We start from the raw sequence: 25290 nt of genomic DNA, 5'->3' as shown, positions 1-25290 counted from the left end.
GTGGTTAAATATTCTAATATTTTGATGTTTGTCAACAGCATCCTTTTGCAAGTTGTGGCTGTACCTCGAGTTTTCCTTCTGTTTATTTCCAAGTTGACATTTTACAAGTTATTTAGGAACTGTTGAACCATGAAACTATTTTTCATTGTCAATAATGCTGAACGGTGAAATAATGACTAGCTTTCACAGTTTGCCTCTTTATTTTATAATCCAGTTGAGCTACGACATTTAGTTGCAAACTAAAAGACTGTCTCTTCTGGGAAATAAGTTCTTTCCCCCACTGCCTACAGGTTTTTGAATGTTTGAATGTAAATATATGAATATATGAATGATTTAAGCACATAAACATATCACCGCTTGTTGTAATCATGCACTTTTTTCTGGAACCACAATGTGGGTTTGGAATAGGTTTGTGAATAGAGCTTGTTTTCATGTAAATGGGATCAAGCATTACCACTGGTTAGCTATTCAGCGAATCAGACAATGCCACCCTTGCTGGAAATGCTTCCATAAGAATTTAATCCATGCACCTAATATTTGAACTCCGACTCTTGCTCCACGTTCCTGTGGCCTAATCCAGAATCAGTCTTAGTTGTGCTGACATGACTGGGGTTGTGTGAGATGTGCTGTGATCTATTTACGTGGGGTTCCTCTCTCTGGCACCAAGTATTTCAGGTTTCATCTTGGAGGTAGCACCTCAAATAGAGATTTCTTTTCCTCCTTGGTGACATTTTAAAAACAAAACTGCAGCATGGTCTGCCCGCCCACCTGCCCCTAGAAGCAGCATCCACGCCAGAGCTCTTGTAGAGAGACACCAAACCACCAGGACATAAAGAACTCGCGGAATCCCGTGTTTGGCCGCTAGATGAGCCATATTACAAGTAATATTACTGTACTTTTTAAGTTTCTAAGCAGCTTACCAGTCCCTGTGAATACGAAGGGAGACCATTACCAAAGCCTTTCTTTTGGAAATAATATTAGCATCGCAATGAGAGTAGCTTAATGTTTCACATTTACAAATGGGAAATTATAAATAGGCTGACGTTCTGGCACTTACAACACCAGGGGAAAAAAAAAACTTAACAACAATTCATGCATAGAAAGGCCATTTATAAAATGAAGCTTGGTGTGTTTAGTTCATTTGAAGCCATAAATTCTCACATAGCTCCTGGATGTGCGTGTTCATATAATACTCTACTATGTTATATATTTGTCATGAAAGCCTTAAACTGAATATGCATTATATATACCAGTTGTATGTGACCCTGTTGTTGGCTAGGGAAAAAAAGACTGCTTTGCAAACATGTTGTGTGGCTATTTTTAACCTAACTGAGAACATTAATCAGAAAAGAGCTTAAATCTTACTTCCTCTGCTTGTCTCTCTGGTACAAATAGGATGACATGGTGTGAGTGTCCATAACACAAGGTATGACAAAGCCAGGCTGTTTTGATATTTGTGTGAGGGACAAATTTAACTCTAAATCTCTTGGCCAGACCTGCCTTCTCCACATAATCAAAACCCATCGTGTGTGACCCTCAACTAAACCTTCAAGACGAAACTGCCCCTTCCCTCTTGGTGCTGCTCTCTGATTGGACTTTCATGCTTAATCTGATCTAATCCTGCCAGCATTATCTTCATCTGTGCAATGAAACCTGGAGGCTTCTTTCTCATATTTGGTGAGGAAAGGCATTTACTAAATTACTTGCTCGAATCATACGGTGAGGTTTTAGCTCCTTATTTTTGATTAGATGAGGGATAGAATTGAGGCACATTACCCATGATTAGTCAGAAATCTCTGTTTTTCTCATGTGGGAAGGTTTTCTGAAATTAGGTGCAAAAACACTCAGAGGGCCATGAAAAATGAGAAAGCCTCAACTACAAATAGAACAAAACATTTATTTTTCTTTGAGAAGTATTTTTCAGAAGAGAAAGAAAAAGCAAACCTACTTCCTGAAAATTTCACTCAGCTCTCCTCTGGGGAGACTTCTCTGAGTTCTGGATCTCATGATTGGGCTTATCAACATAACAGAACTTCTCCAGAATCTGAACTTGCGTTTTTAAATCTAAAGTGTCATAATAAAGAACATGATAAAACTACAGATAAGATCTTACTATGAACAGAGAAAATACTTGTGAATTGTCAATGTTTCCCAAAAGCTGAAATAATTATGATGCACATTTATCCTGTAACTTAGGATCGGACTTTCATTAACAAATACATAGATTAGGCTAACCCTGAAGACAAAATATCTAATGTAAATTGTTTTTTAAAAGCAGGCACCCATCAGAGATTGTAATGCTATCATTTGCATAAGGATAAAATGTAATTTTATAATATTTGTTTTGTGTACAATTAAATACTATAATTGGATACCCTGAAAGCATTAGATAGCAAATAAACATTTTAAGAAAAACTATTTCCCCAAAGATACTCCACAGATATGTTTATCTGCTGGGGAGTATATATATGTGTACAAATACACATATTCCCTTATATCAATAGTCATATCTCTCCTAAGAAGTAAGCTAATTGAGCTGTTTGTGTTGATAAACTCCTTTTTCTCCAGACTATTCCTCTCCGAGCCATAATTATTTGCAATTTGCCTAAGTCGTCCATTTACTGATACGTCAAGCATGAAACAGAGGCAATTCCAGAAAATGGAAATGCTTCTCAAAAATCAATCTTTGGGAAATAATGTGGTAGAAGTTACTGTGTGATAGAAGACTACCTTATAACTGTCACATGGAGATGAATATTAATTTGTTGAGGTTAAGGTGGCTTTGTGCTTCATTTGTTGACTTTGCTTAGCCATCAGCAGAGCAGTACAGCCCAATTACTCCAGCAAAGCTATTTTTTCTAACAGGAGTTTTGTGATTTTTATGTACTTACCAGTCAGCACACATAACAATGTCAAAATGTCCTTCCAGTTGAGAGACATCTGTCTCATTATCCCATCGTAAAACGCTTGAGGAGAAAAAGATTTTAAAAATTATACTTAGGCTTTTTTTTTTTTTTAACTTTTGATTTTGAGCTATTAACATTATTTTTTGTGGCACTTGAAATCATTTAAAAGGTATATACAAATTATTCCAAAAGGCACAATTAAAAAAACTAGGATGTAACTGTCTGCTATATTTTCATCTTCAAATCTAGAAGAGGAAGAATTCTCTAAGTACAATAGTTAAGCTTTTTGCTAGTTTTTATATGTTTTTGTAAGCAAACTAGGGAGAAATATTATGCCTTATCTTTACCATCATTATTAGAGTGATTCTAGACCCTTAATGTCAATGAGGTACATATTGAAATTGAAGTATTCCCCATCTGAATGGAATACAAATTTATAAAAATAAATGAAGTGAAACTTAGTGTACACTGATGTTGCTTTGCGTGTCAGCTACATTTCTTATTGATCAAATGAACAATTTAGCAAGATGGAGGAAAAGAAGAGCAGACTTTCATTTGGTAGTTCTGTTTATAGCCATATTTTAAAATTCATCTATACTGACAACCTCCAAAAGAGGACGAGATCTTCAACCTTACATTAATGACAATACTCAGTAACATGGATTTGAAAACTCTAGTTATGTTTGCAAAGCCAGTCAGAGGTTTCACGTTACTCTTCAATTAATAACTGCGATGATTAGCATTTACCATATTCAGGTATTTTAACCCTTTGTCTCTCCGCCACACCAAAATTGTGATTTGCAGTATTATTTTTTAAAATAAAATTCTTCTATTTTCATTCTTTAGAGCTAAAGTGAGTGATCAGACCCTGCCCTGTCCAGTTATATTTATTTGTTTTGGTGGGTTCTTTATTCTTTGTCTTCCCTGGCTGAAAACTCAGGTGTTCGAATATAAAAATAAGTCTTATTCTAGGTAGCCCAAAAGTTATTTTCATATACAGGATATGTGCATACATCAATGCTAGTGAATTTCTTAAGACAGAAAAGATTAAACACATCACCACAAAAATACCCATACATGCTGAGGGTCAGTTCCTTTGCTGGGTCAACTGATTCCTGCGGAGCATGTCCTTCCTGTGTGTCAAGTGCCGTGTGATGCCACTGGCCGTGCCTTCACAGGGACAGTCTGGCGAGCCACACAGACATAAACCCTTAATTCCAATGCTGGATCTTGTTCTGTAAGCCTTGGAGCACCACCAGGGCTTTCCAGGAGAAGTGGGCCACCTCAGTGCTCACAGGTCCTGTGACGCAGACCAGGTTTATAAATTAACCCTACTGTTGTATCTGCTCAGGTCCATTGGAAAGGCAAGATGTGAAGGAAACCAGGAAATGTCTAAGAGATTAATGCTTACTTTATTTGGGGGTTCCTCAGAAACTTAATGTACCTGGGGAGAGTGGGAAACAACCAACTTTTCTGGAAATTCTGAGTCTCCCAGCACACCTGGGACTCAAGCTCAGGGGGAGAGTGGGCCTGCTCAGCCCTGATCAAAGACCTGAAGGTTTTAGAGAACTTCTATGTGAACAAGATGGTTTAAAATAGAGTGAAAGTATTACAATTACTCAATCTTGGAGGTGCCTGTGGCTCAAAGGAGTAGGGTGCTGGCCCCATATGCCGGAGGTGGCGGGTTCAAACCCAGCCCCGGCCAAAAACTGAAAAAAAAAAAAAAAAATTACTCAATCTTACTAACCATTCCACAAACGACTATTCGGAACATACTTTTCATGCAAGTAATTGCTAAAGCACAGAGAGTGCAGGAAACCCTGCAGGACACGGGCGGTTGTGCTCCTGAGGCGTTTCAGCCTCTTGGTTCAACAAAGGCGAATTGGAGAGACAGGTCTAAGCAGCGATGGCTATGGAACCACAGCAGCTGTAACAAGTGGTGACTCTAAAACAAACTGAAATGCCCAGCTTGGTCATATGAACCACAGTGCATTCCCAAAAGGCATTTCCCTCCAGTTCTCATGAGGCTTATGACAGAGAATGGTGTTGCAGAAAGAGTCCAACTTTAGTACAACACCCTTGTTGTTGGTTCAAATCTCGGTTCCTATCTTTAATAACTGTGTGAGTTTGGGCAATCACTTAACCTCTTTGAGCTTGTTTTCTGTTCTGTAAAATGGGGATCACAGTGGCCACCTCCTTGAATGCTCTAAGAGCACCATTCATGCTGCAGATGGAGTTGTATTGTTCACAAAAACTGCAATGAGAATGGCACTCCCTGGAGTTGTGCAATCAGGCAGCCTTCTATCTTGGAGGCTAGAAATGATGGTGACTAGTCCTTCTAACTCCTCTCTTCCAATGACCTTGCCTCTACCTTTTGGAGACATTCCCACCTAACCATGTGCACAAAAGTTTTCAGCTGGGGAAGGACCTGACTTGTTTGTATCCAATTTGTTGCAGACTAGTATTTTTGCAAAATAAAATCAGAACAAATGCATTCCAAATACAGGTCCACTGATCATATGCTTGGATGCTGTAGCAGTGTATCTAAACATTTCTTTGCAATTTCTGAATTTAACTTCACTGTTGATTAGTAATATAGAGTTCACAGACTGCCACCAGTCCACGCCTACTCACTGAGTAGCACTGCTCTAGACATTGTCCTCACCAATTACTGTGACCCTAACCTACTCTCTGACCAACCCCTCCCATCTTTCGTAGCTCACTCCTTCTAGACGTTACTCTGACCCAACCATTCTTCAGTTCCACTGGCTTACACTGGTCCTATCACTACATCACCATATTCTTCCCTAGTATCTTTATATCTTTATTTCTTGCCAAGCTTAAATTCCATACTCTGTCATTATAATTACTCCCTTGCATGCACCCCTAATTTCCTATCTCTCTAGTAACTCTTCGTATTTGTTAAATTCATCTCTCAGCCTGATCCGTAATTGCACCTTGTACACTAAACGTGGCTGGAGACAGCACACAGCCTTCTGACTGGCAGTTATACTCACATTTCCTTTGTCCATTTAGTCTCCCACTCTCCTAGCTTATTATTTTGCACTTTCTTCTCTCTGTTCAAAATTCTAACACTACCTCCCTCATCCTCACTTTCAGCTGATGACCTTGCTCCTACTTGACTGTCAAAATTGCAGCAATCAGATGAGAACTTCCATAAACTCCCACCACCACACTTATGCTCCTAACAGCATCTGCACCTACATATTACGCCTTCCTGCCTATCAGCACAGCTAAACCACCTGTACTCCCAGCTATAGCAGTGTCCTCTCCTACATCCCATGTCCATTCTAGGACACGGCTCTCGCAATTTCCTTTCTCTTTCCTACATTATCAATTCGTTCCTCTCTCTGGATTATTCCTATCAGTATTTAAACATGCTTGTAAAATACCCTCTCTTGATGGTACCTTTCCCTCCAGTTATTGTTACATTTCTCTGTTCCACCTTTGCAGAAAAACTCCTTGAAAAATGTTGTTTAAACTCTCTGTTTTCAATTCCTCACCTCCCATCGTCTCCAATCCACTCCAATCCAGCCCAACCATTCCAGCAAAAATGCCATTACCAAACTCATCAAAGATCTCCACATTGCTAGATTCAGGTCCACTCTCAGTCTTCACCTTACTTGACCCATCAGCCTGCACCTCTCCCATGAACATCGGATACATACATCCAACTTCCTATTTTAACATTTCCACTTGGATATCTCACTGACATCTTAAAACGTAACACATTCAAATTTCAATTCCTGATCATCTTTCCCCAAATTCACTCAGATACAGTCTTTTTCATCTTGTCAATGGTACTCCTGTCTTTCCAGTTGCTCAGGCCAAAAACTTTGAATAGAACCTGACCCTTCCTTTTACATTAAATATGCCAGAAATGCAGGTAGTTCTACCTCAGAATCCAAGTACTTCTTGTGGTTTTTGGCCGGGGCTGGGTTTGAACTTGCCACCTCTGGCATATGGGACTGGTGCCCTACTCCTTGAGCCACAGGCGCCACCTGAGAATCCAACTACTTCTATCTCTACTGCTCCCACCTGGTCCAAACTATCATCAGCTCTTCCCTGAATTATTGCTTCATGTCCTAACTAGTCTCCTGCTTTCCCCTGCCACTCTACAATCTCTGATCAAGAGAGCAGCCAGCGTGATCCTTTTAAAACATAGATCAGATCAACCAGAATAAAAGTTATTGTCTCTACAGTGACTTACAAGAACTCACACCATCAGGCCTGGTTATGACTCCGACCTCATCCACTATGGATTACTCTCCCCTTTGTTCTCTTTCCTCCAGTGATACCGACCTCCTTATGATTTCCTAGATATACCACACATGCTTCTGTCCTAGGGCTTTATACTGGGTGCTCACTCTGCCTAAATGCTCTTCCTCCAGACCCTCACTGGCTCACTCCTCACCTCCCCCAAATGTCTTACCTTCTTAGAGAAGCCTCCCTTCAACACCTTCTCTAAACCTGCCATCATTTATTTTTAAACTTCATTATCTTGCTCTTTATTTTTCTATAGCAGTTGGTAATCTTTAAAGTGTTACATAACTAAATTGTTAATTTGCTTATTATCTTTTTCTCTGCTAAAATATGAACTCTGCAGGGATAGGGATTCTTAAAATCTGTTTGGTACAGTGAAGTCTTTCCAATGCTTAGAACAATCCCTGACATTATAATAAATGATCAATAAATAAAGTAGAACCTCTGTAAGTTGACCACCCAAGGGGCCCACAAACTGGTCAATGTATACAGGTGCTCAGCATAAGGAACTAGGCCTGCTGTACTGCTGAGAACATGTGGTACGTGTCTGATCTATGAAAATTAGGTCAACTTAAGGAGGGGGTCAATGTAGGGAGGTGGTCAACTATGGAGGTTCTCCTGTATGTGAATAAATTATGTATAATCGTACCTAGCATAGTGCCTGACATGCAGAAGGCCCTCAGGAAATTGAGGTTCTTATTAAGTTGCTCTCTGAATAGAGTCTGTAGATTAGCTAGACATGAAGGCCACTTAACATACTTTCAGAGGACCTTTGCTTCCAGTAAAGGTATAGTAGCAAGGCTCTCTTTACTCTTTTGCATAAAACACCAACAACCTAGACAAAATATATAAAATAATAGTTTTCAAGACACTAAACATCAGCAATACAGGACCAATGATCCCTCAGAAAGGAAATACAGATGTTTGAAACGAGTCCTACTATTACTCCAGCTTATTGACTTGAGGAAGTTTCCAGGCCACAGCACAGGGAGGGAGAATGAGACAAAACCACGTGAGCTGCTTCAGCTAAGGAGACAAAACTGAAAGTCTGGGGAAACTGAGGCAGTTAGCATTCCCAGGATAGAGCACTGAACAGAAGAGGGCTGCACAGAGCAAGAACTCCAGAGATCTGCAGGTGGTCCCTGTGGAGTATTCTACAGAGAGCTAATTCACGCATGCACCTGAGCAGACTACTTGAGGTTAGAAAAAGAACCACCCAAGATGAATGGAGGGGAGTGGACCAATGCTTGCACAGGGCCAGGAATAGTGCCTGCTCCACCAGGCACTCTAGAAAACCTCATAACTACAGGCATTGGGTAGAGACCTCAGAAAGGACTTATCTCGGTAGTGGAAAATACTTAGCCCCAGACCAAATGCTGCTTTGGTCTGCCTAACACACCTTAAATGTAAGACATAAAAGTATCAAACTATTTCAAAATAACTTAACTGTATCCTGGAGCATTTACAGGAATACCAAAACATTCAGATCCTAACTAACAAGGTTAAATTCAATATGCCTGGTATATCATCAAAGATAGCCAGATACGCAAAGAATTAAAACAATAAAACCTGTAGTGAGGAGATAAATCAAACAACTGAACTCAATCTAAAACTGGCCCAGATGTCAGAATCAGCAGACAAGTACATAAAAATAGTAATCATAATGGTATTTAATATATTCCAAAAATCAGGTAGAGTCATGGAAGAGAGTTTTTAAAGCCCCAAATCAAACTTGTAGAGATGAAAACTACAGTATCTGAGAAGAAAATACATTGGATTAGATCAGCAGCAGATTAAACATTGCAGAAGAAAAGATTAGGGAACTTGTAAACTGTAATAGATGCTATCCAAGATGAAATATGTAGAGGAAAAAAGGAATCAAAATAAATAAAAAGAACATTAATGAATGAGTGGTGTGATAAATTTAGGTGATATGATACATGTGAAATTGGAGCCCTCAAAGGACAGGAGAGAGAAGGCAAAACAAACAAACAAACAAACAAAAAAAAAACCAAAAAAAAATAATGACTGAAAATTTTTCTAATTTTATGATAACTATTTATCTACAGACCAATACATTTCAAAAACATTCCAAGCATGAAGAAACATAAGAAAAAGTATAAGGCACATAATAATTATATTGCCCAAAAGCTGTGAAAGAAAAATCTGCAAAGCACCCAGGCGGAAAAGACATGTTATATAAAAACAAAGATAAGGATGACAGTATATCTCTTGTGAAGAATATACAAGTTGGAAAACAATGAATTCCCTGCACTCTGGGAGGCCGAGGCAGGTGGACTGCCTGACCACACGAGTTCGAGACTGGCCTGAGCCAGAGCGAGACCTCGTCTCTTAAAATAGCTCGGTGTTGTGGTGGGCACCTGGAGTCCCAGCTACTTGGGAGGCTCAGGCAAGAGAATAGCTTGAGCCCAGGAGTTTGAGTTGCTGTGAGCTATAACGCCATGGCACTCTACCGAGGGCAACAAATTAAGACTCTGTCTCAAAAAATAAAAAAAATAAAATAAAAATTGAATGAGATAGAACATACAAAAGCGCATTATAGATACTCAACAAATACTGGCTTCCCTTCCTTTCTCTTACTCTTGCACTAACTCATGTCCTTCCATTCTGGCTTTGAGTTTGGGGTTCCAACCTGAAACACAAAACCAAGTCAATTTCTGACAGGATCCCTCCCTGGTGATGTAGAACTCACACTAAAAGAATCTCTCAAATAGAAAGCCCCTGTTTCGAGTTTGTAATAAAACCTACCATCAAGCAGGTTCAACATAATTTGTATTTCCTTATAGTGATCACAGATAACTCTCCCCATAGAGATTGAAAGAATTTCTTTTCTCATATTCCCATAGTTAATATTTATTTGTGTATAGTTATATTTGCAGACCTCTGTGGCAGGGGAATGAGTCATGGTTTTAAACTCTATTATTAAAGAGGCAATTCCATGTATATTTGCATAAGTAGTGTACTGATAGAATTCTTGATCATGCTTATTAAATATAAGGAACTTAGAGTTCTTCAAAAATAAGTTCTCTTACCGGCAATAGGGAAGGCGGCAGTTTTCTTTGCCTCAATATTACAGGCATGCTTCTTGACAGAGGATACCAGTAGCCTTTCCCACAGGTTCTTTCATTTCATTTCTCAAAGTCTATGTTGGCACCACTTACCCTCGCAGAGGGCCTGTTCAAGTCATTTACAGGGTTTACCCAAACTGGTAAATCACTTCTCTTCTTTCAAATCATTCCCTATTTGCCACTTGCCTTTCCATAATCTTTTATAGACTTTTAAAATGCCATATAGTAGAAGTTGCTATAATAGTGCTTTAGACACTGGGGAAAAAGTATACCACCTGAATGTAGAACAAAAAACTGAGAATGGAAGGGGAAATCAATCTGTTGACTTCCTAACTCGGGAGTCATTTATATACAACATGTTACTGAAACCTCACAGGATGCTGTGAACAGCAGTACAACAAGGATCTGTTCCTAGAACAAACACATTTTAATAGTCAAAGGGAACATATGGTCATGTTGGCAAAGCAAGACACTTGAATGAGACAGAAGAATTATAGAAGGCCATATGTAAGTAAGGTACTGACATGGAAGTGACTGATGTGGACAGGACGTACGGGCATGGTATCCTGAGGAAGGCAGAAGTTCATAGGATCTTATAGACAGGATGTGGGTGGGAAATGAGGAAGAGGGAGGACATCTTAGACAACACCTAAGGAAGAGGCCAGGGTTTGGAGGCTGAGATGAACACATCCATGTTTCGAGCACCATTCCACCAGTATCCCAGGTTTTTGTTCTCAGCAGATGAACTTACTGAGAGCCCGAAGCTTTCAATGCCATCTTTCCCATCTTCTTTATCTTTTTCTCCTTTCCTCTAGCCTAAAAGGAAGCAGCGCCACTCCTCCTGCCAACAACAACCTCTCCTACTTGTGTGTTGGGCAAAACCACACCTTTATCTTCCCTCTCAGTCAGTGGTTTTCAAGCTGCAGCATCAGAATTCTCTGAGACTTTGTTAAAATGCAGATTTCTGGGCTTCAATCCTAGAGTTTCTGGTTCAACAGCTCTGAGTCCGGGCCTAGGAACCTGCATTTCTTTCTTTCTTTTTTTTTTTTTTGAGGCAGAGTATCACTCTATCACCCCAGGTAGAGTGCTGTGACATCATAGCTCACAGCAACCTCAAACTCTTGGCCTCAAGTGATCCTCTTGCCTCAGCCTCCTGAGTAGCTGGGACTACCAGTGCCCACCATATGCCTGGCTATTTTTTTAGAGACAGGGACTCACTCTTGCTCGGTTCATCTTCAACTCCTGAGCTCAGGCGATCCACCTGCTTCAGCCTCCCAGAGTGCTAAGATTATAGGCGTGAGCCTCCATGCTCGGCCTTGGAACCTGCCTTTCTAACAAGTGCCCAAGTGATACTGATGGTCTGGGGACCACACTTTGAGAAGTACTGCTCTTGGTCCTTGCCCAATCAAATATTCTCTTTTCTTATCTTCCTGTGTTTCTTATTCCTCGGCGGCACTAGCTTGCCTGCTCACACGTTCAACTGTTCCAAGTGAGTGTCCCATTGGTATATACACTATGTCTCTCTGTCCCTCTGCCACAGACATTCTTATGGGAGTACACACTCGCACTGCCACACCTGCCCTTGTGATACGTGGTAAGACCTTTCTCCCCAAAGTCACTGGAATTGCTCTGCAATCTTTCTGACCTTCAGCAACCTGCAATGGCTGACTGCCCTCTCCTGGAGACCCTTCTAGGAGGGAGTGATGTTTCACCACACCACTCTGAGTCAATATCTGGCCCCCAGGGCCTTTTCTGGCTCCCTTTACTGTTCCTGCCACACAGACATTGTCCATGAATCTGTCTTTGGCCATCCTCCCTTCTGACTTTCCAGTTCCCACAGTGATGCTCTAAGATCTCTAATTTGGATTTAAGTTTAGAACATTCTTTAGCCACAGCTCTAGACTTTAGTTCCAAACATCAGATTTCTTTATTTTCAAAAAGGGAATTTTAAAGAGGCGGCTACATAATTGCTAAGTCATGGAAGAAACCCAAGTGCCCATCGACCCACGTATGGACTAGCAAATTGTGGTACATGTATACCATGGAATATTATATGCAGCCTTAAAGAAAGATGGAGACTTTACCTCTTTCATGTTTACATGGATGGAGCTGGAATATATTCTTCTTAGCAAAGTATCTCAGGAATGGAAGAAAAAGTATCCAGTGTACTCAGCTCTACTATGAAGCTAAATTATAGCTTTCACATGAAGGCTATAACCCAACTATAGTACAAGACTATGGGGAAAGGGCCAAGGAAGGGGAAGGGAGGAGGGAGGTTATGGTGGAGGGAGGCTAATGGATGGGGCCACACCTATGGTGCATCTTAGAATGGGTACAGGCGAAACTTACTAAATGCAGAATACAAATGCCTACATACAGTAACTAAGAAAATGCCACGAAGGCTACGTTGAACAGTTTGATGAGAATATTTCAGATTGTATATGAAACCAGCACATTGTACCCCGTGATTGCACTAATGTACACAGCTATGATTTAACAATAAAAATAAATTAATTAATTAAAAAAAATAAAGAGGGGGCTACTCCAGAGAAGTACCAGTTGCCCAAGAGACAGACTTGATTAAGAACACTTCCCTTAGCTAAGGCAATGTTACAGATTAACCCAAACAGGATTTCACATATTTCAAGTCCTTATTACAAATTATCTGAGCAACTTTGTTGTTTTTATCATAAAACAAAATTAATTCGCATTTTCACACTAGGAATAAAGCTTGGAGAAAAGCGAGGGGCAAGTAAAATTGGGTCCCAATGAAATTTTTCTCTTAGAAGACCAATAAGATTGATTAACTACAATCAAGAATTAACTGTATGTCAGGTTCTTTTCCTTTTTTGTTAGTACATAGCATCTATAAAATAAGCAAAAGAATACAGTGAATAAAACTGCCTTTAGTGAATAGAAATCTGGGCAACTTTAAACCAGTGGAACACTATAGAATTTAATGAGAAACTCTCTGAGAGAACTCTAGTAGCTCCCAAATGAGCACTCCAGACCAGCAGCATCAGAGTCACCTGTTAGAAATGAAAAGTCTTGGGCCCCACTTCAGGCTCTGAGGGTGTGGGGCCCAACAATCTGTGTTGTGATAAACTCCACAGATAATTCTTTTTTTGGGGGGAGGGGGGCAGAGTCTCACTGTGTCACTCTTGGTAGAGTGCTGTGGCATCACAGCTCACAGCAACCTCCAACTCCTGAGCTCAAGCGATTCTCTTGCCTCGGCCTCCCAAGTAGCTGGGACTACAGGTGCCCGCCACAAAACCTTGCTATTTTTTTATTGCAGTTGCCATCGTTCAATTGGCCCGGCTGGGTTCGAACCCAGCCTTGGTGCATGCGGCCAGCGCTGTAGGCACTGTGCTATGGCTGACAAGCATACTACAGATGATTCTGAGAATAAAGTTTAAGAGTGTTTGCTCCAGCTTATCACTTACATGTTTCTGGACAGACTTTAAGGGTGAGTCCAGCACTATGTTTTTGTCTGGAACTAGCTGAAATAAACTTATTTCAGAGTCCAAAAGGAAGATAGATTTGCCTAACATTCAGATTTCCCTCATGTTGGTAACTGGTGGATTCTGCACTGGTTAAGGAGGACTGGTTAGGGTCTTGAGATCTTAGAATGAAAGGTACCAATTATTTTACTAATTATTGATACATTTTCCATCTTAAATATCTCTGATTCTATGATTATGACAACTGATTAACTTACATGGTAGCACAACAAAGTGACAACAAACTGTTAGAACTAATGGATTGGAAATTATAAGTCTGTGCCACTTGATATAAAATAACAAAGTTAATTATTGCTTTTTGGCATTTTCATTTCTTTTTCTTCTTTGTTTTTCAAATGCAATGTACTTTTAAGTGCAGTGTGTTTTTTCATATAGGAATTTTGCCATTTCTTGCCACTATAAAGTATCATATACAAAATAACAGGGTAAACATTATTCTTATCCAAAATTATGGTAGCAGTGTAGGAGGACCCAGTAAGAAGGGATTCAAAAGATATGAAAAACTTCCAGATTCTTTTAAGAACCTATCATGTCAGTGATTTTAAAATCTGACCAAGATCACACAATCAAGAAAACTTTGGACCAATTTACCTGATGAATATCAATGCAAAGAGCTCAGATAACATTATATACTGCTGGTGGGAGTGTAAAGCGGTCCAGCCACTTTGAAAAATAATCTGGCAGTTCCTCAAATGGTTAAATATAAATTTACTAGGATCTTAAGTGTGCTGTGAAAAATTTTAAAGAACATGAATTATTTTTAAAAATTTTTTTAAATTTTTGCTTTCGATTTCAGCTGGCTTTCACTCTTCTTAGTTTGAAGTGTTTTTTTTTTTTTTAATTTTCTTTTTTTTCTGTTCTTCCTTTAGTGATCTTGCCCTTTGCCTCCTGAGTAGCTGGGATTACAGGCGCCCGCCACAATGCCTAGCCTTTTTTTTTTTTTTTTGGTAGAGACGGGTTTCACTCCTGGCTCACTCCTGCTCATACTGGTCTCAAAACCTCCAAGCTCAGTAAATCCACCCACCTCGGCCTCCCGCAGTGCTGGAACTATAGGCATTTAGCCACCATGCCCCGCTCGTAAATTATTTTTGAAAGAAGTTTAAAGCATAGTATTTTCTTTTTATGCTTTTTTTTTGATCAACATAATTTAAGTGTTCCACAGAAGTTTAAGTTCAAGTGTGCCATGAGATAAAAAGGTTGAAAAACACTGAGATAGACCTAAGAGAAATGAAACTTCACAAAATATTGTACATAAATGTTCATAGAGGCTTTATGCATAATAGCCAAAACATGGAAACAACCCAAATGTCCACCAACTGATGATTGGATAAAAAAAAGTATATTCATATAAATGGAATATTATTTAGCCCTAAAAGTTAATGACAAATACCTTGATGCATGCTACAATACGAATGAACCTTGAAAACACTAGTTAAGTGATAGAAGCCAGACTCAAAAGATCGCATGTTGTATCATTCCATTTATGTGAAATGTCCAGAATAAGAAAATGTCTGGAGACAGAACACAGATAGTGGTTCCCTAGCCCAGGGAAAGATGAAGAGTAGGGAGGGAGGACAGGGAGTGACCACTAATGGCCATGCCATTTCTTTTGGGGTGATAAAAATATTCTATAATTGATTGTGATGGTTGCACAACCTTGTAGATACAAAAAAAAAAAAAGCCACTGAATCGTATACTTTAAGTGGGTGACTTATATAGTTAGTCAATAAAGTTGATATTTAAAAAATACCAGATAATTTATTATTAGAATATAGCAGCATATTGAAAGAATTTAGACACCACGATCAGGTAATCAGAAATGGAGAAATGTTTTAATATCAGGAAACCTGTTAAAGTGATTTGTCATAGTTAGAGGTTGAATAAAGAAAACAATTTGGTCATCTGCATAGACGCTGAAAAGACACCTGCTATTTACTTATGATAAAAAAACTCTTAAAAATAGGAATCAATACAAACATTTCTTAACAAGATAAAAAATACATATTGCAACTCAAAAGCTAATGCATTCTTAATGGTAAAACATTAGCAGATTCTCAACAAAGTCAAACTCAAAGATAACTATTATTCAATAATCATTGTGGAAACTTTTATCCAATAAAATTATTCACAAGAAAGAAAAAAGATGTATAAGTATCAGAAAGTCAAAATTGTCATCATTTGAAGATGATATGACTGTTTATTTGGAAAATTCAAGAAGATAAACTGACAAAGTATTAGAAATAATAAGAACTCATTAAGGTAAGTAAACATTTACTGTACCAAACCCTATAGCTTTATTTTTTTATATGTACAAATACAACCAGTTAAAAAAAATAATGGAAGAAAAGATCCTATTTATAAGACTAACAAAAAAGATAGTTCTCCCAAACAAACTTAACAAGAGAAATGAAAATGCCAATGAAACACCCCACAAAAATCTTAAATAAAACCCCCCATGTTCTTGAATAGGAAGTCTCAAAATTTTTACAATGTCAAGTCTTAGAAAATTAATTTGTAAGTTTATTTCAATCATAATGACAATGCTAATATAATAAAAGGACAGAATTTTTAAAAATTCTAAAAAATAAAGAATAATGGCATTAGTCCTAACAGATATGAAAATATATTGCAAAGTTGTATTTTCACATGGTTTGGTAGGATCATATGGTTAGACAAAATCCACTTCTCAAACTTTGTTCTGTGGAAATACTTGCAAACATATAGTTTATGTACAGATGTGCTTCCCCACAACGTTATTTGAAAGCAATCTAATATTTATTATTAAGGTAAAAAAATGTTTAATGAATTATCATAGGCCATTCTCTAAAAGAAAATTTTTAAAGATTTTCCCTGTTTATTTTTAAGTGAAAAACTCCTTTAAAAAGAAAGACTTGTTTTGGGGTTTTTTTTGCAGTTTCTTTGGCTGGGGCTGGGTTTGAACCTGCCACCTCCGGCATATGGAGCTGGCGCCTTACTCCTTTGAGCCATAGGCGCTGCCCAAGAAAGACATTTTTATTGATATGTACTTTATATTATATAAAATTCTGTGAAGGCAGAAGAGTTTTTCTCTTAAAATTGGAAGACATTTTCACAGAGAAAACGCCAACCTGGCATGAACACCCGGCTGTCCGTACAGGCCTGGTTTTGGTGGTGAGATTTTGACCTTGGTTAAGAATAGGAATAGGCAACTCTGAAAGGTCAACACAATGTTATTCTAAAAGAAAAGGACTTCATCATTTAATTCACTGTCATTTAAGAAGGTCTCTAAAAAGTACGCTATCTCCAAATTTTAAAATCTGGCTCCTTTTAACACAAAAAGGACAACTCTATCAGAATATCAGAAACTGGATAACATTCCTGTGGGAGTTGGTTTCTGCAGGACAAAACACTAAATGGTAGGGATATGAGCTCTTCTGTAAACTTGTCAAGCAAATCAACAAGGTCCTATGTTAGTAACAGAACGTACACATAATAATTTCATTTTGTCATATCCAAGATAGCAAAGGAAAAAAACAGGACGGTGGCATCTCTAGAATGCTCAGCAGTTCTCAAGTCTCTTTTACTGTAATTCTAGTAATACTCACAGGCATTTTATCAGAAAATTTCTTTTTTTTTTTTTTTTTTTTAATTTTTTTATTAAATCATAAGTGTATACAATGATATGATTATGGGGCATCATACACTCACTTCATAAACCATTTGACACATTTTTATCCCAGTGGTTAACATAGCCTTTCCGGCGTTATCTCAGTTACTGTGCCAAAACATTTATATTCTACATTTACCAAGTTTCGCAAATACCCCTGTAATATGCACCACAGGTGTGAGAAAATTTCTTAAAGAGAGCCCTTAGCTTCCTTATCTCAGTTACCTTCTACTAACCTTCCTCTTCAACCTGACAAAGAACAGATAAATGGCTGCTCACACTGTCAGTTTGTCTACAGACACCACAGGTGCATCCCTGAGAAGAGGCTGCTCCTGAAATGAAGGTCAGCTATCTGATATACAAAGTGATGTCTGAATCTCCAGAGCTTGACTTTCTTCTACTAAGAATTGTTTGGGTCTATAAGCCTTATGGACTCATGTCTTTCAAAATGCGCTCCAAATACAAAGCTTTCCCATACCAAGGGTAAAGCCTATTAATCGCTTCAGGGAGGAAAAAACCATGCTAAGTAGAATCCTTGCCTTCAAAAAAGTTATCTGTCTTCTCAGTCTTGTTCACCACTGCATCTGCAGCACCTAGTACTTGGCAAACAGAAGTGATAAAAATATCTGTCAACAGGTGGATGATCCAGTGAACACAGAAACTAAGCCAACATGCTTTGAATAATGAGACAGTGAGCCATGTTAAACTGTGCTACTCTTCTAAGGCCAACAGAAGTTAAAGAAAAGACTAGGACGAGCTGAAACAGTCTGAGAAGGCAAGGGGAAATGGTACTGGAGCCATCCAGGAAGGAGGGATTGGCATGGACAAAAGAGAAGGGTACCAAGATTGGCAAAGACCAGAGCTGAAAAGACCAGATATGTTGGGAGGCAAGTGAGGAAGGAGGCTTAGGTGGGTAAAGGAGGAGATGGTGGTCAGATGGCATGAGAAGATGAGGGCAGACTACAGAAGGCCTGGAAAAAGCAGCCATTAGATCCCACTTGGTGGGGATCTACATTTAAATAATCATTTTCCATATCCTCATTTTAACTTCTTCTTCTTCTTTTTTTTTTTTTTGAAACAGAGTCTCACTATGTCACCCTGGGTAGAGTGCCGTGGCATCACACCTCACAGCAACCTCAAACTCTTGGGCTTAAGCAATTCTCTTGCCTCAGCCTCCCAAGTAGCTGGGATTACAGGTGCCTGCCACAATGCCTGGCTATTTTTTTGTTGTAGTTGTCATTGTTGTTTGGCAGGCCCCGGGCTGGGTTTGAACTCGCCAGCTCTGGTGTATGTGGCTGGCGCCCTAGCTGCTGAGCTATAGGCGCCGAGCCCCAATTTTAACTTCTAAAGAAGGCTTAGAGTAGAAAAAGATATAAATTAGGGGTCTCCAACCTTTTTTCTTTCCTGCTCCACATTGGAAGAATAAGAGTTGTCTTGGGCCACACATTACATACACAAACACTAACAAAAGCTGATGAGCACATAAAAAGGTCCATACACCTTTTGCAATATCTAACACCATAGATAAGCAAAACAGGCCTCATGTAATGTGTACGTGGCCGCGGGCTGCAGGTTGGACACCCCAGATATAAATGTTAAATAGCAACAGGACAATGGGACCAAGAGGCAATTCTGGATGCCCACATCAAGGTAAAATTTGTGTTATAAAAAAGTCTTAAAAGAAGTTCCACATTTTGCTAAAACTCAGTTTATTAGAGAATAACAAAAGTCGTAAGCCTAAAAGTCACCAGCAACTTTCACACACACTCTAAGTGAAACTTCCATCAAAGCAGGGGAAATTTAAGAAATTTTTAAAAAATTGTGACTTTTAACTAATATTAACCAGAGAATGACGCTATTCACCAATTCTGGAAGGCCTAGAAATATGCAAACCTCAAAAGGATCAAATAGTTCTTTATTAGACAGTCACAATTTTGAAGACAGCTTCATGTAAACCCAACAATTGAGATGCTGTAAATAGCTTTGCTCTTTCGTCAGTCTTTAGCTACATTTAGAAGCATAATTGTCTTTGGTTCAAGAATTACTCTAGATAACTCCATATTTGTATTTCCAAAAGTAAAGTACTTTGGAAAACATTTTTCCAAAAGTGAAGTATTTGTTCAATGAATGGATGGCGGTGTGGATGGGCCAACAAATAAACCACCAACAAATGACTGCATCAAGGTCTTTGAGATGTATGAATATAATGCTTCACATATACGATCCTAGATCCTGCCAGGGCTAAGGCTTCTAGACTTTCACAAATATGTCTTTCATATTTAGCAACAATCGGACTTGGATTAAAATGGATCCGGGGAGCAAGAAAGTTTGGTATATAAGGGAAGAGAGTTACTCTAGGCAAGGAAGGTAGCTCTTATGAGACAGGGGTGGATTTACTAATGAAGAAGGCTAATGAAGAAGCTTCAGTGTCAGACTCTCACAAGGTCTTTCAAGGAAGTCTTAGTGATGTAGTCACACAATCATGTTTCTACAAAATTTACTAATGTAAGGTATAACAGAATTCGTCCCTCTAAAGAGGGCCTGAAACTTAACTACACAACCTGGGGCTTTCCCTGTATAAGAGGTAGGAAGAGGCTGGTAGCCAGAGAAATCCTGGTAGTTACTGAGAACATTGTCACACTAGTGGGAGGAAGAGCTTGGACACCAGTCAAACTTCTGGGCACTTCCCACGTTTTTTTTCTTTTTTTTTTTTTTGCAGTTTTTGGCCGGGGCTGGGTTTGAACCCGCCACCTCCGGCATATGGGGCTGGTGCCCTACCCCTTTGAGCCACAGGCACCGCCCTCCCACATCTTTTTTAAAAACATCATTTCTTATGCTCACAGTTCTCACATCACTTACTCTCCTTTCAGCTTCTACATCTTCTTTGCAAATGAAGTCACGAGAGACATTCAGCTGTTACAAACTTCATGTCAAGCTTTGAAGTGCTTTTTAATAGCAGAAATATTTGGCTCACGTGTGGGCTTTGTAGCTCTGGTAAATACCTCTTAGTTATCTGTCGCTACTGTTATTCCACACCTCCAATTTAGAAGAGAAATTCTGCATATGCATTGAGGCACTAAAAAAGAATATTGAACTATATCTTAGCTCTTTCGTGAATGGGTTCCTTTTATTTCTTCTCTCATGGAACTAATACTTTCATCACATTGTACTGGTTATGGGTGGAAAGGTGGTGGATGGAGGGGAATGCTGATTATTCCATCACTGGTTGGCAGTATCTCTGAGCTTCTTAACAGATAAGCGGTCAAGTTAGCTCCTTAATATAAGATCAAGGAATTTCATCTGATTCATCTACCTATTTTCTAGCAAGTGCTTCAGTAGATTTTTGACAAAATTCTTGCTGTGGTTAAAAGACTCACCATGATTAGTATGAGATTAAGACAAAAAAAATCCCTCATCTTGGATATTCTTATATGATTACTGACGTAAAGACTGTATGTCCAGGTACATATTGGAACAATATGTTTGGAAATTGCATTTTTGAGAGCAGAAAAATAGAAACAAAGGCCATGTATTAAGCATTTAGGATATGACCTATGCTGAGAAAAGCTTCTTCATGTAACAATTATTTTATGAAGTGATGATAGAAAATACTATTGTGCTCCGTAAGTTAAACACTTGACATTTTTATTCCTCAAAATGCAACATTTGAGAAGTCTAGATATGTTTATTAATTAGTGATTATTAACACCCAGTAAACAACATTATGTCTTGTAAAAACACAATCTCTTTTCACAGCATGAAGCTGAAATCTATTATTTCCTGATGCCATATGCTGAAATACCCTCAAATGGTCACAAATGACCATAAGCATTAAATAAATGTAAATGAGGGCAATGTAGAAGATGTGCTTTTGATTGATAACTAAAAGACCAGGTTGAAAATCATGTTCAAAAATGAAGTCCTCTCCAGAGGGTATGGCTGTCTACACTGTGGAGGAAAGGCTGCCCTAAGAATCAAGACCACACAGGTAAGGGCAGACTTTTCTCTTTCTCTGAACCTACTCAGCGTTTTCTGCAAAGCAGAACTGGTTTGTTCATTTATATGAGAAACAGGGAGCATGCTGCCCCCTGTGCCATCAGCCTACTCTGAGCATTCTAACACAGGATTTAAAAATTATGTATGGACACTCCATTACATTCACCAACTAACATAGGAAAAAAAAATTATTGCTGTTCCATAGCCCTCACACCAGCATGTCGTCCACTTAGGATTTTAAGCACAGTAGTTGTTCATCCACCTCTTTTTTTTTTTTTTTTTTTAATCAAACTGAGCAGCTGGTGTGGGAGGGCGTCCTCAACATAGGGAGCACTTAACTTACCAAAGGATGACAGATTAATAGTAATAACTAAAATAACTAGTTAAAAATGGAATTGCTCTAATAAAGTCCGTGGTTAAATGCACGAGGAAAATCCACAAATACAGCTATTTCATGTGAAAACTACTAAATGATTACTCATTCCTCTAGGTCCATTACCAATAAAGCAAAAATAAAGTGTAGCATCACAGAACAGAACCACTCTTTTGGTTGAGGGCAAGCATTGCTCCTAGTTTGGATAAGAATTAACAGAATCTAAAAGGGAATGGATACCTAGACTATCTTAACATCACAGAAGAGCAGGGCTTCTGAGTCTGGGCACCATTGGCATTTGGGGCCGGAGCCTTCTTGGTTGTAGGGGGCTGACTTGTACACTGTAGGATATTTAGTGGAATCCCTGGCCTCCACCACTAGGTGCCAGTAGCAACACTCCCCCTCCTTTCCTCAAGTGATGACAGTAAGAAAAATGTCCCCAGAGGATGCCAAAACTCCCTTGGGAGGCAAAACTGCCCCTCGGTTGAGAACCACTAGAATAAAGCCACTTCGGGAGTTCCCAGGGTGGCCTTCTCTCAATCTTATATTGTACAACCTCAACCATCCTCAACCTGGTGTTTAATACACGTAGACAGTAGAACCTCTGTAACTTGACCATCCAAGGCACTGTAACAAACTGGTCAACATATGGAAGTGGTCAACATAAGGAGCTAGGCCTGCTGTTTTGATACATACATGTGGTGCATGCCTGGTTTATGAAAATTAGGTCAACTCAAGGAGGTGGTCAATGCAGGGAGGTGGCCAACTATGGAGGTCCTACCATATAAATACTTACCTTCAGTTTTCTCATCAATTAATTGGAGATAATGAGAGTGTCTGCCTGACTCACAGGAGTTTTGTGAGCTTTATATGAGATACCACTTGTAAAGTGTTTAAAACAGTGCCTGATATAACAGTAACTCCTCAATAAGTTAGCCATTATTGTTAATAATTCTCCATAGTATCAAGAAAAGCAGTTTTAATTGGAATGTTTGAATGCAGAAAGGTATCTTACCAGCTTGATACTTTCCGAGTCTTAAACACACCAGCGTTCTGATTCCTTGCGATGATGTCTCTCACATCTGTAGGACACAGTTAAGAAAGTTTCTCCAGCAACTGTCAACTGATTCAGAAAAAGGCCCACAGACACAGCGATCAGCACAGTGGAAAGAGAAGAGTTGCAGGATGTGAGGTAGGAGAAGGGCGCAGCCCTGGCTCTACCATCAGATGCTGACTTGGTACGGGCAAGCTCTTCTGACTCCCTGGGCTGCAGGCCTGTCACCTGTGAAGTGCACATTCAGGCAGCATCATGGCAAGATCCAGAGCTACTGGGTCAGGGGGAACAACTGTTACACAGGTGCCCGTCGGGGGCTGGGGGGCATATCAGTCTTCTGAGACTTGCCAAGATGGACTATTTCCAGTCTCTTACGTGCTAGCAGGGAGGGTGGTATGAACAGCAGGGAGAGACTTGGGAAGAACTGAGACGAAAAAGATGGAGACGAACTTGGGGAATCTTTGGGAGAAAGGGAATTACTGAAGAAGCAAATCAATCCAGTGAAAGGTCTCCTGAAGAACTGTCTTTACAGACTTACACTTTGGCCTTTGGCCGTCTGCTGGCATGTAAGGACTTGCACAAAAGAGCCGTATTTTGAGGAGCTGGTTCATTACAACACACAGCACCATCTCTATGAGGACCCATGGGAAAAAATCATCAGATTTCAATGCCAGAACAAGGTGGACTTACAGATCAATTGATGTTGCTTCAACTCCTGGGCACTATACATTTGATAGCTGTTCCTCTTTCTCTCTTTGCGGTGGCCCCTGTGAAACTCAGAGCCAAAAGTACGTATGACCTAATTCCAACAACCACAAGAGCTCCTATGGCATGTATTTTTTGTACTGAACTCTCTTCATGGCTGCTTGTTCATGTTTTCCTGGCATTCTAATTTCCAACTGGCCTCACTTTCTCATCTATTTTATATTGTATATTCTGTGTCACTGTAAGAACTCTCAAAATCCCTCTTTTGGAATAAGGCAGGTTTAAATAAACAAGAAATGAAATAATTCCAGGGAAGGCTGCAAGCTGAACTAAATTGGGCCCATGGAGAGGACACCAAGCGGACAAGTGATATTCTCCTATTGCTCAGAAAAACAGATTTCCTGAGTGCTCAAAGCAAGCCTTGGCCAAGGTCTCCCTCCAAGAACAGAGCCACAGGACGTTTTAACCCAAATCTCTGCTTGAACCACTAGGCACACCCATTTTTCCTCTGAGTGAATAAGCAGGTACTGTGATAGCTTTCTTCCCCCAGGAGTGGGTAGGAAAATCAATTAGGTCTGCTAATGAAGGGCTTTGTTGAGGTTTACAAAAGTGCTATAATGCAGACTTTTTTTTTTCCTGGGTGAACTTTCCTGTATGCAAATTAAATACCGTTAAATTACATTCATTAAAAAAATAAAAGAGACTAATTTGCCTACTTGTTTTGATTAACTAAAATGACACATCGGCCTACAGTTCTGTCTATTTCAGGAAGAAAGTATTTCGGGAAAGTCTTCTAAATGAAATGTCTTGCAGAACAGGACAGCTGACATCCTTATTCTGAGAGAAACAAAATTAGTAAAGAGTCACTGACAACTGTTTTTGATTAAGTTCCCCCCGCCCCACTCTGGCCACACCCTACTCAAGAGTTTCCATGGTATCCAACTGCATGCCATAATGTGCCAGGTACACCTGTAGCGTCGTGTGAGTACATGACTAATCTATCAAGCAAAACATATTATTTTGTTAGTGGAGGTAATACTTTTTATAAAATAGTCACAAGGAAGTTAAATTATATAACTCAGAAAGCCTATTAATAATTTTTAGTAAACATCTGAACACTATATACTTTTATACAATTTATAAACCTGGGACCCCAGGTGGTCAGGCTGATGTAAGCATATGTATTTATATTCTAGAAGCAAAGGTTTTTAAGAAAAAAAATTCACAGCAGTATTTAGGCTGCTTTATTTTTAGAATGGAGCAGGAAATATGCTTTGTGGTTTAGGAGGGTTTTTTAATATGAAAACAAGTACAAGGAGGAAAAAAATGGCAATAGTATTACTAAATATTACCTTAAGAGATAAATTCTGATATCCTGCACCCCAGCCTTTACTTTAGGTCAGATTCTGATGGCTCTTCTGAATGGCACTGTATCCAGTAATAGATTTTATCATACTTCTGTGTCTCCTCAGGGTAATAAAGGAAATCCAATCAAATTGAGTCAATATGTCCAAGATAGTGTTCAACCTGGCAGACCAAACTGTGTTGTCTGAACTGCACCCACCTCCTGGAAGACTTCTGTGGGAAGGGCTGGGTGCAAAAAAAGCCTTAATGCAATTTCTGATTAAATGAATACACAGCAATCATCTCCAATCTGGGCAACTGGACTTCCAGAGCTACCGGATATATGTGTGTGGCTAAAAGGAAACCAGAATT

At 39.2% G+C, this 25290-nt stretch overlaps 1 protein-coding gene across 1 annotated transcript in view; it reads right to left on the bottom strand.

Moving 5' to 3' along the window:
- Nucleotides 1–25290, bottom strand: part of CAMKMT (calmodulin-lysine N-methyltransferase) — a 389728-nt gene that overhangs the window by 22666 nt on the left and 341772 nt on the right. Inside the window, exons 7-8 of the mRNA XM_053588971.1 lie at nucleotides 22831–22897; nucleotides 2892–2966 (exon numbers count right to left, since the gene is read on the bottom strand). Of these exons, the coding sequence (XP_053444946.1) occupies nucleotides 2892–2966; nucleotides 22831–22897 (142 nt within the window). The remainder of the gene's footprint in view (nucleotides 1–2891; nucleotides 2967–22830; nucleotides 22898–25290) is intronic.

The sequence above is a fragment of the Nycticebus coucang genome, chromosome 4 (genome assembly GCF_027406575.1).
Source record: "Nycticebus coucang isolate mNycCou1 chromosome 4, mNycCou1.pri, whole genome shotgun sequence".
NCBI lineage: Eukaryota > Metazoa > Chordata > Mammalia > Primates > Lorisidae > Nycticebus > Nycticebus coucang.
This window is presented reverse-complemented; position numbering and strand designations above follow the sequence as displayed.